Source organism: Symphalangus syndactylus, chromosome 18, assembly GCF_028878055.3.
Source record: "Symphalangus syndactylus isolate Jambi chromosome 18, NHGRI_mSymSyn1-v2.1_pri, whole genome shotgun sequence".
NCBI classification, from domain to species: Eukaryota; Metazoa; Chordata; class Mammalia; order Primates; family Hylobatidae; genus Symphalangus; species Symphalangus syndactylus.
This window is the reverse complement of record NC_072440.2, coordinates 24,500,643-24,515,220: the sequence shown is the minus strand read 5'-3', so window position 1 is coordinate 24,515,220 and position 14,578 is coordinate 24,500,643. Positions and strand designations below refer to the sequence as shown.

At 39.0% G+C, this 14,578-nt stretch overlaps 1 protein-coding gene across 3 annotated transcripts in view; it reads left to right on the top strand.

Annotated features, from left to right (window-relative positions):
* The window catches only part of SMG1 (SMG1 nonsense mediated mRNA decay associated PI3K related kinase), a 119,862-nt gene that overhangs the window by 29,751 nt on the left and 75,533 nt on the right, over positions 1 to 14,578 (top strand). For all 3 annotated transcript variants that reach the window (XM_063623105.1, XM_055253810.2, XM_063623106.1), the window contains 7 exons: positions 1,749 to 1,912; positions 2,498 to 2,653; positions 6,629 to 6,765; positions 8,052 to 8,110; positions 9,391 to 9,604; positions 13,632 to 13,757; positions 14,136 to 14,208. In XM_063623105.1, coding sequence (XP_063479175.1) covers positions 1,749 to 1,912; positions 2,498 to 2,653; positions 6,629 to 6,765; positions 8,052 to 8,110; positions 9,391 to 9,604; positions 13,632 to 13,757; positions 14,136 to 14,208 — 929 coding nt within the window. The remainder of the gene's footprint in view (positions 1 to 1,748; positions 1,913 to 2,497; positions 2,654 to 6,628; positions 6,766 to 8,051; positions 8,111 to 9,390; positions 9,605 to 13,631; positions 13,758 to 14,135; positions 14,209 to 14,578) is intronic.

Below are 14,578 nucleotides of genomic sequence, written 5' to 3'. Positions count from 1 at the left end.
TGTTTCCGAATTAGTCAAGTGCTTATTTTATTCGCTCATCTAATAAGAGCTTACTGTGGCATACATATAAAATTCAAACCCTGTCAGAAAAGATTATAAGCTCTCTTATGTTTCAATCTCCTTTCAGAAAGTAATGGTATGCTATGATTTATATAGATGCGTGTTAAATGTGCTATTTTTAGATACATAAGGAATGTCTTTTCATTAGTTTAAAAAAGTTATGGTCCATTGAGTTAATATTTTAATTCTTATAGACTTAGTATAGTCAGAAAATATTCTCATACATTTTTCTTGAAATTCCATAGATTTTATTTTCCCTTATATTCGAAGTACTTAGCTTTATGAATAAGTGAACTCTGAATATTAGAAGATGCTCCTTATGGAGCCTTCGTCATTTTAGTATGCTAGGTTATGAATTTCATGAAGTTTCAGATTGAGATCCTTGATAAGTAATGACTTGTACCAGTTAGATAGCCAAGTTTAATCGTACCTATTGTCTGCATTCTGTATTAACAGTGATTGCAGTAAGTGCAGATCAAGGTGTCCAACTGATTGAGCTCATGCAAAGTTTTATGTTTAGTATTTTTGGGAGCAAGGAAAGACTAATAAAACTCTAAATGAAATATTTGCAGTATACAAACACTGCTGTCACTTTTACACCATGGAGGGAGGGGCAAAGCATAGAGGAATAGGTTAGTTTCTGGCCTTGCCAGTGTCCTAAACTTTTCTAAAAGATTCAGGTTCTAAAAGGTTGAGAAAGCATTTTCAGTAAATATCATAGAAGTGATTTTTTTTTTTCCTCAAAATTGTTCCTCTCAGGAGAAAATCAGTAGAGGAAGAACTTACTTGGATTTTTCATATGCTACAACAGATTATTTTGTTGTCTTCTTTCTTGATAGTTTATGATTGATGGCTGAAAGAGTAACACTCGTGAGAAGTCTTGTAACTCAGCTCTGTTTTACTTATGAGGCAGTTGAAGCATAGAGCAGATACTTAGATGAGGACACACTTTTACCCTTGGCTGTACCCTACTTGTTTACTAATAAGCATCAGGTATTATTCTAAACAGTACCTAAATTTTAAATAGATTATGAACTACAACTTTCCGATATAACTTTATTGCATTTCTGATACCTTTTATTTTCTTAAAATGTCTTCTTTTTTACTTTTTAAAATTTTGAATGCTACTCTTTACAATTAAGGCATCTTCAGTGGGGTCTTCAATACTACAGTACCTAATCAGTACTTAGAAAATAACTTGGTAAGACATTGCCCGTCCCTGACATGCTGCCAGTGTTTTTTATGTTTATGACAGGAAAGGCTGAAATTTTTTGACTGATTAACCCTCTCCAGGGGGGGAGAATTTAGAAAGAATTATTCTTATTATCAAGTCATGTGAGGAGAACTCTGGACCAGAGTAACCAATTGTCCTGTTTTGCCTGGGACAGGAGACTTTCAATGCTAAAACCAGGAAAGTCACCCTAATCCCAGTAGTTATTCATATTTCTGAATGGGTCTTTAGAACAGTAGAAGTGACTGAAAAGTTGGCATTTCATCTATTGAGAATCTCTTCCCAGTGAAAGACTTTTTACTTGACAGCTGAGTGCTTACATATAATATATAGTACATATTACACTAAATATAATAGTAATGGTTAAATGTAAAATTTGGGAGAAGAGAGGCTTGTATAAAGAAAGATTTATTTATGTTATTTAAAGTTCTAATCTTAAACCTTTCTCTTTTTATAGAACTGATAGTGCATCAGCCGACCCAGATAATTTAAAATATTCTTCATCCAGAGATAGAGGTGGTTCTTCCTCTTATGGACTGCAACCTTCACATTCAGCTGTGGTGTCTCGGCAAAGGCACGATGATACCAGAGTCCACGCTGACATACAGAATGACGAAAAGGGTATATATATTTTCTTATTGCTACAAGCATGTTTTTTGAACCTACCTATCCCACTTTCCTGCCTTCTTACACCCCCAACTTTCTCGCTTTCTTCTAATATATTTAAAATATGAATAATAAATGCAGTGTTATTTCTGAAAACTTCATAGGACGTTTATCCACTTTATTATTTTTAAAATTTAAAATTTTTTCCATACATAATTCATAAATGCAGTTTTCTTACAAAAAATATACAATACTATTTTTGTTTTTATTTTCAAAAATATTTAGCTAAAGTTGAAGTTCCTCTTGGCTACTGTCTCTAAACTTCAAGAAAGTTTTAAAACAAGGTGCAAAATTTGATTTAATTTAGTTTTTATTTCTTTGCTTATTTTCCAATGAAGGGGTCAAAATAAAATTAATTTAACTTCAAAGGCGTATTAAAAGAAATCAAAATGATTTTCAAGGCAGACAGTACAGGAAAAAGGTAGGAGAAACAAAGGCTGGTTGAGCTGCAGATTGAGTAATAAGATCCTGAACTATCAGGAAATTGACTGAATGAAACGAACAATCACATTTAAATAACGTACACATTGCTGTTTGTAGGTGGCTACAGTGTCAATGGAGGATCTGGGGAAAATACTTATGGTCGGAAGTCGTTGGGGCAAGAGCTGAGGGTTAACAATGTGACCAGCCCTGAGTTCACCAGTGTTCAGCATGGCAGTCGTGCTTTAGCCACCAAAGACATGAGGAAATCACAGGGTAAGGCTGGGAAAATGGGGACCAATCACATACACCTTCCAAAGACTTGTATCTCCTCTTATTCTGGATGCATCTTACCAACGCTTTGCACAAGCATAAGTTGATTAGTCTACTGTGCAGGTAAAAATTGTTTACATTCTCTTCCTGTGAATTGTTAATTTCCCACTAGAAAGGTTATAGTACATCTTAAAAGAGAATTCTCTTAAAACAAGATTAGAAGACTGGATAAGATCTTACAGAAAAGGTTTACCCAATTATCGTGGATATTGAATGTATAGTGCATAGTAGGCTCTTACTACAGCAAGTCCTTGAACTCTTGGGCCTGTGGAGGATATAGATATATATATAGAGGGGGTACTTTTCTGTTTTTTTTTTTTTTTCTCTTTTAAGTTCAGGGTACATGTGCAGGATGTACAGGTTTGTTACATAGGTAAACATGTGCCATGGTAGTTTGCTGCACAGATCATCCCATCATCTAGGTATTAAACCCAGCATCCATTAAGCTATTCTTGCTGATGCTGTCCTTCCCCCTGCCCCCTAGAGTGGGTGCTTTTCTGGTTTTTTGTTGTTGTTGTTTTCAGTGTATTTTTTTTGAGACAGAGTCTTGCTCTGTCACTCAGGCTGGGGCGCAGTGCTGCAATCTCTGCTCACTGCAACCTCCGCCTCCCAGGTTCAAGTGATTCTCGTGCCTCAGCCTTCCAAGTAGCTGGAATTACAGGTGCATGCCACCACACCCAGCTGATTTTTGCATTTTTAGTGGAGACAGGGTTTCACCATGTTGGCCAGGCTGATCTTGAACTCCTGACCTCAAGTGACCACGCCTGCTCATTATAGGCGTGAGCCACTGGGCCCTGCCTAGAGTGGGCACTTTTCTTTTCTTTTTTTTTTTGAGACGGAGTCTTGCTCTGTCGCCCAGGCTGGAGTGCAGTGGCGCAATCTCGGCTCACTGCAAGCTCCGCCTCCCGGGTTCACGCCATTCTCCTGCCTCAGCCTCTCCGAGTAGCTGGGACTACAGGCGCCCGCCACCACGCCCGGCTAATTTTTTGTATTTTTAGTAGAGACGGGGTTTCACCGTGGTCTCAATCTCCTGACCTCGTGATCCGCCCGCCTCGGCCTCCCAAAGTGCTGGGATTACAAGCGTGAGCCACCGCGTAGAGTGGGCACTTTTCTAAAGTTAAGTACACTGATAGCATTTCTGCCTTGTGACGTAGCCTCACTGTATAGGTGAGTGCCTTGGAAGTTCAGAGGATTTGTTGGGTGCAGTGGCTCACGCCTGTAATCCCAGCACTTTGGGAGGCCGAGATGGGCAGATCACAAGGTCAGGAGATCGAGACCATCCTGGCTAACACGGTGAAACCCCATCTCTACTGAAAATACAAAAAATTAGCCGGGCATGGTGGCAGGCGCCTGTAGTCCCAGCTACTCCCGAGGCTGAGGCAGGAGAATGGCGTGAACCCGGGAGGCGGAGCTTGCAGTGAGCCGAGATAGCACCACTGCACTTAAAACAACAACAAAAAAGAAAGTTCAGAGGATTAGAGGTAATGATAATTTTTTTCCTTAAAGAGAAATTTATCAGTAAAGCTGAATTATGGGCTTTGTCAGATGTAATTACTTTTTGGACATTTAGTTTTTGACTTTTTTTTTTTTTGTTATACTGTGTGTGTGCTTCATGTATCTTGGTGAAAATCTTTGTGCCTGTAGCTTTTATTGTTGGTATATAACTTTTAAAAAACTGATTTCTTTTTATGTTTTCACAAGTGGAATGAATTCAAAGGCTATGCTGTTTGTTAAAACAGTGTTTGAAGCCTTAGACTTATGATATTATAGAAGCTAAACAGAGACTCTAAAGTAATTCAGTAAACAGTTCCTCTTCTTCAAAGGCTCAGGGTCATGTAGTTTGCTAGTGACAGAATTGTAAGTAGAGCCTAATTTCCCAGCTGGTAACTTGATGACATTTTTGGTATCTGTCCTTATTGAAATACTCTGAGGGCTAGGGATTTGTAAAAATCCTGTTCTTCTCTCAGATGTTGTAGTTTCTTTTTTTTTTTTTTTTTTAACTTTTAAGTTCAGGATACAAGTGCAGATTTGTTACATTGGTAAACTTGTGTCATGAAGGTTTGTAGTATAGATTATTTTATCACCCAGGTATTAAGCCTGGTACCCATTGGTTGTTTCTCTTGATCCTCTCCCTCCTCCCACCCCCCACCCTCCAAAAGCATCCAGTGTGTATCGTTCCCCTTGTAGTTATTTATTTATGAGATAGAGTATTGCCCTGTCACCCAGGCTGGAGTGCAATGGCGCGATCTCAGCTCACTGCAGCTTCCACCTCCCAGATTAAAGTGATTCTCCTGCCTCAGCCTCCCGAGTAGCTGGGATTACAGGAGTGCGCCACCATGCCTGGCTAATTTTTTGTATCTTTAGTAGAGACGAGGTTCCACCATGTTGGTCAGGCAGGTCTCAAACTCCTGACCTCATGATCTGCCCTCCTCGGCCTCCCGAAGTGCTGGGATGACAATTGTGAGGCACCATGCCTGGCCTTGTGGTTTCTTTTATTATCAGTTTTTTTCTTATACCTTAGAAATGAAACTGTCAGACTCTTTGTGATTTGTTGTTTATGTATGTATTGGCTAATTATGGTAAATAGCACAGTTGAAAATGTTTTGCAAAAATTGAGTTTTTTTTCTGTTTTGTTTTTTGAGACAGTCTCGCTCTGTCACCCAGGCTGGAATCACTAGTGTAATTTCACTGCAACCTTTGCTTCCCAGACTAAAGCGATCCTCCCACCTCAGCCTCCTGAGTAGCTGGGATCACAGGCATGTGCCACTATGCCCAGCTAATTTTTGTATTTTTCATAGAGATGGGGTTTTACCATGTTGCCCAGGCTGGTCTCGAACTCCTGGGCTCAAGTGATCTGCCTGCCTTGGCCTTCCAAAGTGCTGGATAGTTACAGGCAAGAGCCACCTTGCCCAGCAAAAATCTAGTTTTTAAAGGCATTTTTAATATACTAATAGTATTCACTATTGTTTGCTTATTCTTGTGATTAAAAAATAAGGGGAGAAAAGTTGTGGTTTGCTACCTTTCTAGTGGAGGCATACCTTGCATGTGGTAGATGATAATTAGACATTTGTTGAACTAAATGTGTGATTACGGCTCCCCAAAACTTCATCCCAGGGAAATGATGATAATGTGAATAAGAGACTTTCCTCCAGTCGGATACCTAGATGCTAAGTAGAAGCCTATATCCTGTTTTTACTCAATCGAGACTTTATCCGTACCCCTTGGAAGTTGTTTAATTTACCTATACCCAGGCTCCTTACCTGCATGTTGAAAACAGTTTGGAATGGTCCCAAAGAAAGTTGTTACTAAGGCCTTTCTTTTTTCTCTCCCAGCCAGTCCTCTGGAATGAGGTGTTCAGTTGGCCTAGGGTTATTCATTTCTCGTTTCCTTCAGCAAATATTTTTTTGAGGGTCTGTTATGTGCCAGGCACTCTGCTGGGATTTGGAATATAGAGATGAACAAAAGAGTGATAGGACTTATATTCCCTGAGCTTTTATTGACCAGTGGACTGTGACTTTTGATGTAATTTTATTTTTGAGAGAGGGTCTTGCTCTGTCACTCAGGCTGGAGTGCAATGGGGTGATCTCGGCTCACTACAACCTCCGCCTCACGGGCTCCAGTGATTCTCCTGTAGCTGGGACTACAGGTGCACAACACCTTGGCTGGCTAGTTTATGTAATTTTTTGTATGTCTGTGGAGACAGGGTTTCACCATGTTGCCCAGGCTGGTCTGGAACTCCTGAACTCAGGTGATCTACCCACCTTCCAAAGTACTGGGATTACAGGCATGAGCCACTATAATACTTTAATTATTATTTAAATAATTTTTAATCTTAAAAATTTAAAAATTATTTTAAAATTTAAAAATTCTTTTGCTTATTTATACTCAATGGACAACAAAATGTTTATATATTCACAGAGAGATCGATGTCTTATTCTGATGAGTCTCGACTGTCGAATCTTCTTCGGAGGATCACCCGGGAAGACGACAGAGACCGAAGACTGGCTACTGTAAAGCAGTTGAAAGAATTTATTCAGCAACCAGAAAATAAGCTGGTAAGTATAGTATGTTTGGAAATATGAGGATTTTTGTGTTTCCATAATAAACTAGGCAATGCTACCTTGAGTAGTTTAAGAATGGGGAAAGTCTGTATTATGATGATCGAGAACTTAATGCTCTCTAATATGTAATTTCCTTTTCTTCTTAAAGACAAGATCTTGCTCTGTCGCCCAGGCTGGAGTGCAGTGGCACAATCATAGCTCACTGCAGTCTCAAACTCCTGGATTCAAGCTATCCCCCACTGTGGCCTCCTGAGTAGCTGGGACTTCAGGCATGTGCCACTACACCTGGCTGAGGTGGAAGAATCACTTGAGCCCAGGAATTCAGGGTTGCAGTGAGATATGATCACACCTCTGCATGTCAACCTGGGCGACAGAGGGAGTCCTTGTCTCTTAAAACAACAACTGAAATGTAACAAAGTATAGGAAGGGTTCAATTTTTTTCTTCACTTTCTTTACACCAATTAAGAACTTGATATGGGCCAGGTGTGGTGAGTCATGCCTGTAATCCCAGCATTTTGGGAGGCCAAGGCGGGTGGATCACCTGAGTTCAGGAGTTCGATACCAGCCTGCCCAACATAGTGAAGCCCCATCTCTACTAAAAATACAAAATTAGCTGGGCGTGGTGGCACATGCCTGTAATTCCAGCTACATGGGAGGCTGAGGCAGGAGAATCGCTTGAACCCAGGAGACGGAGGTTGCAGTGAGCTGAGATCACGCCATTGCACTCCAGCCTGGGCAAAAAGAGTGAAACTCCATCTTAAAAAAAAAGAACTTGATAATGAGCAGGAGAAAATTAATGAAAATGGTCTAGTGAGGCAGATGACATCTGGATCAAAGCGAGTTTCTCCTTCCAAATTTTATTATGAGAAGTTTAAAATATATAGCAAGTTGAAAGAATTTGACATTGAATCTGTTAAACCCATCATCTAATTTTTGTCGTTAACATTTTACCCTAAATACTGCCGTGTCACATATCTCTCCATCTATCCCTCCATCCATCAGTCAATTTTTCAAATGGATTTCAAAGTAAATAAAACAAGCTTTTTGAGTTTTTTTTTTGTTAATGATCACAGCTCTATGTTTCCAGTGGGTGAATTTCTTTCATAGTCTGAAAGGAAACATGACATTCCTGATACATGCTCATTGGGGACTGGGAATAATAAAGAAACTAAAGTACTGTTGAATTATAATTTGGAGGAGAAGACAAGTAAAAAAGTACACAATGCTATTCTTAGAAGTATAGGAATTTGAAGTTTTTATAAATGTGTTTTCTTTTAAAGGTACTAGTTAAACAATTGGATAATATCTTGGCTGCTGTACATGATGTGCTTAATGAAAGGTAAGTAACTAATAATGGTTCAGTTTAAATGACTTTAAAATATATTTTTAGAAATTACTTAACAATACACAAGAAGACAAACCCACTGGCTTTGTTTATGAACATCTATTGACATTTCAGTGGGTCTTGTCATTTTTATCTGCATTAATTATGTGTTAATTACGGTTGAATACAAATGGAATCCACTTGAAAAGAATATTTATTTTTTGAGCCAGAGTCTCACCCTGTCGCCCAGGCTGGAGTGCAGTGGTGCGATCTCAACTCACTGCAACCTCCACCTCCTGGGTTCAAGCGATTCTCCTGCCTCAGCCACCCGAGTAGCTGGGACTACAGGCGTGCACCACCACTGCCAGCTAATTTTTGTATTTTTAGTAGAGACAAGGTTTCACCATGTTGGCCAGGCTGGTCTCGAACTCCTGACCTCAGGTGATCCACCCACCTTAGCCTCCCAAAGTGTTGGGATTACAGGCATAAGCCACCGCGCCTGGCCGGAATATTTTATTTTTTTAATTTGCTAGTCTCACTGGATAACCAAGTCTTGACTTATGGAATGACATAAACTCTGGATGCAGGCATGAATGAATAAAATTAGTTTTTATAAACTAGAGAATTTGAAACTGCTTAGAGAATAGAGGTAAAAAGGAGTTTCCTTCTTTGGGTAAGAGTGGATCCAAACCATATATTCTCTGGCTATTTGAGTCTCCAGAGGTGTGTGGTCATTTTTTTGTTGTGGTGATTCCCAAAGATTTGCAGTGTTGGCAAGTACCCAAAATTTATCTCAGCCAGTCATAAACCTTAGTGCCTTTTGATGGTTTTATTTTATAGAGTTACTTATTAAAGTTATACATAAATCATTACTGTTATCCTTTTAAGTTTGTGTATTTAACTATTACCATTTTTTATTTTATAGTCATTACATATTGGATATTATGTAGAATGTAGTTATGTATAGTGTGTTTTATCTAATTATTTGTTGCTGCCCTTTTCTGAGAGTTATTTAATACAGTTTGAGATGGAATTCAGCATTTTTGGGCCTTCTCTCACTGTTTGTAAATAATTGATTTTGTAAAAAGAAAGTAATGTCAGACAGATACTTTAGGGCAATGCAGGCTAGACAGAATATAGTATTTAGAGAGGAGAAAATTTCAACCTTTTATGTAGTTTGAATAGAAATTTAAAAAACCACTTAAGACATTCTTTTGTAAGATGTATTACTCGTGTCATCACAGAAAACTTAAGCCTTTTGTGTGTGTTTTTTGTTTGCATTAAAATAAACACAGTAGCAAATTGCTTCAGGAGTTGAGACAGGAGGGAGCTTGCTGTCTTGGCCTTCTTTGTGCTTCTCTGAGCTATGAGGCTGAGAAGATCTTCAAGTGGATTTTTAGCAAATTTAGCTCATCTGCAAAAGATGAAGTTAAACTCCTCTACTTATGTGCCACCTACAAAGCACTAGAGACTGTAGGAGAAAAGAAAGCCTTTTCATCTGTAATGCAGGTAAGAATGAAGGGGGAAAAATGCATGATGTACTTGGGAAGAAAATTGTCTCTTAACAAATGTCCTTGGAGGGGAGCTTGAAGAAGGGAAACATAGAATAGGGGTTATCTACTGATAGGAAATATTTTTTTAAAATTCCTCTTTCTCAGTTTGAGTAAAGGATACACTGTTCAAGGATCAGTGCTACGTACATATATGCATATATGTGGAGAGAGAGGGAGAGATTTCTTCTAAGAAATTGGCTTACACGCTGGGCAAGGTGGCTCACGCCTGTAATCCAAGCACTTTGGGAGGCCGAGGCAGGCGGATCACGAGGTCAGGAGGTCGAGACCATCCTGGCTAACATAGTGAAACCCCATCTCTACTAAAAATACAAAAAAAAAATTAGCTGGGCGTGGTGGCGGGCGCCTGTAGTCTCAGCTATTTGGGAGACCGAGGCAGAAGAATGCCGTGAACCCGGGAGGCGGAGCTTGCAGTGAGTTGAGATCGCGCCACTGCGCTCCAGCCTGGGCGACAGAGCGAGACTTTGTCTCAAAAAAAAAAAAAAAAAAAAAAAAAAAGGATACACGTTGAAGTTAGATTTGAAATAAGTTAGTTTTAAGATTTTTTCCTCAGCCAAGCGTGGTGGCTCACACCTGTAATCCCAGCACTTTGGGAGGCCGAGGCGGGCACATCATGAGGTCAAGAGATCGAAACCATCCTGGCCAACATGGTGAAACCCCGTCTCTACTAACAATACAAAAATTAGCCAGGCGTGGTGGCGCACGCCTGTAGTCCCAGCTACTCGGGAGGCTGAGGCAGGAGAATTGCTTGAACCTGGGAGGCCGAGGTTACAGTGAGCCAAGATTGTGCCATTGCCTGGGCGACAGAGCCAGACTCTCTCAAAAAAAAAAAAAAAACAAAACAAAAAAAAAAAAAACTAATTTTTTCCTCTTTGGTTTTTAGAAATGTTTTTTGAGATTGCTTAGGACCAGAATGATTTGCAAATTTGAAAATAGGAACTCCACTAGGAATGCTGGATAGAAGAGTGCTTCACATTTGTAGAGGAAGACGAGAACTAAATATCACAACGTCCGCGGAGCCTTTTGGTTTGCTAACGTGCCCCAAATTCTTATTGCAAATGGTATAAGATAATTATGTGTAAATGAATACCAGCTCTGCTTAGTTTTATTTCACATTTGTGTATCTGAATATATTAAAAAAATCATTCCTTTTTTTTTTTTTTTTTTTTTTTTTTTGATGCAGAGTCTTGCTCTGTTGTCCAGCCTGGAGTGCAGTGGCACGATCTCATCTCATTGCAACCTCTGCCTCCCAGGTTCAAGTGATTCTCCTGCCTCAGCGTCCCGAGTAGCTGGTATTACAGGAGTGCTCCACTAGCCTGGCTAATTTTTGTATTTTTAGTAGAGATGGGGTTTCATTGTGTTGGCCATGCTAGTCTTGAACTCCTGACCTCGAGTGATCCTCCTGCCTTGGCCTCCCGAAGTGCTGGGATTACTGTCATGAGCCACCACACCTGGCCTAAAAGATCATTGATTTAGTTTTCAGTAAGATTTTAAGTGATTAAATTATGGTATTGATGTGTTTGGAATATATGATATTAGGGTTTTTTTTTTTTTTTTTTACAGTTTTTGATATGCTTTATTTTGGATATGTGATTTAAAAAATATAAAGGAAATATAGGGAATGTTCTTTTTTTTTTTTAAATAAAAAATGTATTTTTAACTGGGCATGGTGGCTCACTCCTGTAACCCCAAGCACTGTGGGAGGCTGAGGCTGGTGAATCACCTGAGTCCAGGAGTTTGCGACCAGCCTGGGCAACATGGTGGAACCGTGTTTCTATCAGAAAAAAAAAAAAAGGGAAAAAAAATAAGTCGGGCATGGTGGCATGCACCTGTAGTCCCAGCTACTTGGAGGCTGAGGCAGGAGGATCGCTTGTGCCTGGGAGGTTGAGGCTACAGTGAGCTATGGTCAAGCTACTGCACTCCATTATGGGCAATCTTATCTCAAAAAAAATAAAACAAAACAAAACATTTTTCCCCTTGATTATAGAGGTTTGAGAAAAATTTGAGGGAAGATTCAGAAAATTACCTGTAACTAAACAGAATGCCACCAGCTTGGGCTTATTCTGCATGCGTAATTATGAACATTTCCCCAGGTCTTGTGAAAATTCTCACATTCATAGAAAGATAGATACACCAGTAAAATAAATACCTGTAAATACGATAATAATTTCATAATATATACTTCACCTAGATTTACCAGTTACTAATATTTTGCCACAGTTTTATTTTCTCACACGCTTTTGTTGAGCATCTGGAAACCATACACATGATGACAGTTCACCTCATAATGTTTTAGTATGCATCTCCCAAGAATAAGGTTTTTCTTCTGTATAACAAGAGTATTGTAATCATACCTAAGAAAATGAATTTTATTACATATGTGTTCTATATTCAAATTTCTGTAATTACCCCTAAGATGCCTTTTAAATGATTTTTAGCATTGATAGTCTGTGTGTGTATAGATTATAACATTGGCTATTGCAAAATAATGGTTTTCTTTTTCTCTTTTTTTTTTTGAGACGTAATTTTGCTCTATTGTCCAAGCTGGAGTGCAGTGGCACGATCTCGGCTCACTGCAACCTCCGCCTCCCAGGTTCAAGCAGTTCTCTTGCTTCAGCCTGCTGAGTAGCTGGGATTACAGGCATGTGCCACTGTGCTCTGCTAATTTTTATATTTTTAGTAGAGACGGAGTTTGATCATGCTGGCCAGGCTGGTCTTGAACTCCTGACCTCAAGTGATCCACCTGCCTCGTCCTCCCAAAGTGCTGAGGTTACAGGTGTGAGCCACTGCACCCAGCCTGAAATGATGGTTTTCTGATTCTAGCATTTCTTTTATAAGATTGCTATGTAAAGCAGAGCTTTTCCTTTTTTTTTTTTTTTTTTTTTTTTTTTTTTTTGAGACGGAGTCTCGCTCTGTCGCCCAGGCTGGAGTGCAGTGGCGCAATCTCGGCTCACTGCAAGCTCCGCCTCCCGGGTTCACGCCATTCTCCTGCCTCAGCCTCTCCGAGTAGCTGGGATTACAGGCGCCCACCACCACGCCCGGCTAATTTTTTTTTTGTATTTTTTTAGTAGAGACGGAGTTTCACCGTGGTCTCGATCTCCTGACCTCGTGATCCGCCCGCCTCGGCCTCCCAAAGTGCTGGGATTACAAGCGTGAGCCACCGCGCCCGGCCAGCTTTTCCTTTTTTAGGGAAAAATATTTTTTAACAGCCGCAAAATAAATATTCTTTTAATGGAATGCCAAATAATTATTTATTATTTTATTTTTGCCATATATTTATTTTAAAAATTTATGTATAATGGTAACCTGAGCCTGCATGTTATTCATGTGTGGTGCCATACTGATCTTCTTTAATTTTAAAGCAAGTACTAATATACTAAAGCATAAATTATATAAAATTTGCTTCATATTTTGGATTGCAAAGTAATTGTTGTACTTTATAAAAAAGTTTCCCAAATCCATTTTACTTTTTTGTATTTGAAATTTAATCACAGGTAGAATCTTAAAGAGAGCATTTAGGGATATTGTAAACAGATGTTATTAAGGACGAATGTTAACTGACGTCAAAGGACTAATATTAACAAACATTGAAGAAGAGAAAACAGTGTTTTTAGCCTAACATCTTAGTGGAGTGAAATATTTTCAATTTATTTATTTTATTTATTTATTAATTATTATTTTTTTGAGATGGAGTCTCGCTGTATTGTCCAGGCTGGAGTGCAGTGGTGCAGTCTCAGCTCACTGCAACCTCTGCCTCCTGGGTTCAAGTGATTCTTGTGCCCCAGCCTCTCGAGTAGTTGGGATTTACAAGTCAATTTTTTTTTTTTTAACTAAAACTACAGAATCTATTTTTCTTGGTCTCATACTCAGTTTTTTATGTAGTCACTTAGTAAATAATGAACCTAATTTGCTTGTTTTCTCCCTATTTTGTTGAATGTTCACGGTTTGTAACTTTTATTTTTAAGCTTGTAATGACCAGCCTGCAGTCTATTCTTGAAAATGTGGATACACCAGAATTGCTTTGCAAATGTGTTAAGTGCATTCTTTTGGTGGCTCGATGTTACCCTCATATTTTCAGCACTAATTTTAGGGTGAGTTCCTCATTCTGCTTTTTAGATCATGGGGTGAGGGGGATGGTTGTGTGTGTGAGGAACTGAGGAATCAGATGGAAAACCATGCCTCTGCTCCTTTGAATATAAGCAGGGATATTTGAGGTTCCAGGGTTAAATGCCGCATTTTTCTTTCTGACATTCATACCTTAAAATATTTGAAGAAAATAAACTATTTCATTGTTGTCAGAAACGTAGTTCTTTTATTTTCCTGCCCCTCTCCCCTTTCTAAGTTTCTAGAATGTCAAGTAGGTAGAACATAGATGCTCCTTTTAGGATCTTTTACTGTGAAATGGTCCACAGGTGAATGGCAGTAATATCTTAAAATGATTGGCCCCCTCTCTCTTTGTTTCCATCAAGGATACAGTTGATATATTAGTTGGATGGCATATAGATCATACTCAGAAACCTTCGCTCACACAGCAGGTATCTGGTAAGTCTTGCAGCCTATACCAGTTATTTAAATACTGTCGGGGAGGAGCAGTGGTCCCCCAGTGACCATCTATCAATACCATCTCTTTAATAATGCAAGAAAACTAATTCAGAGAAATGTTTTATTGTAAATGAACATTACTTGTTAGCTAAATATATATTTTCAGAGGAAATTACTAGTAGGTGGGTAGAGTAAGTACAGACAGGACTTACCCAAGTTATTTGTAGTTTGTACTGGTAGGAAAATATGTGGTAAGAATATATTGTAGTGGCAATACCCTGAAGTGGACAATGAAAGATCCAAGTTATTTGTAACATTTTATTGTTTTTCTGCTTATTTTTTTAAAAAGGGAAATACAGGATTAATTTGG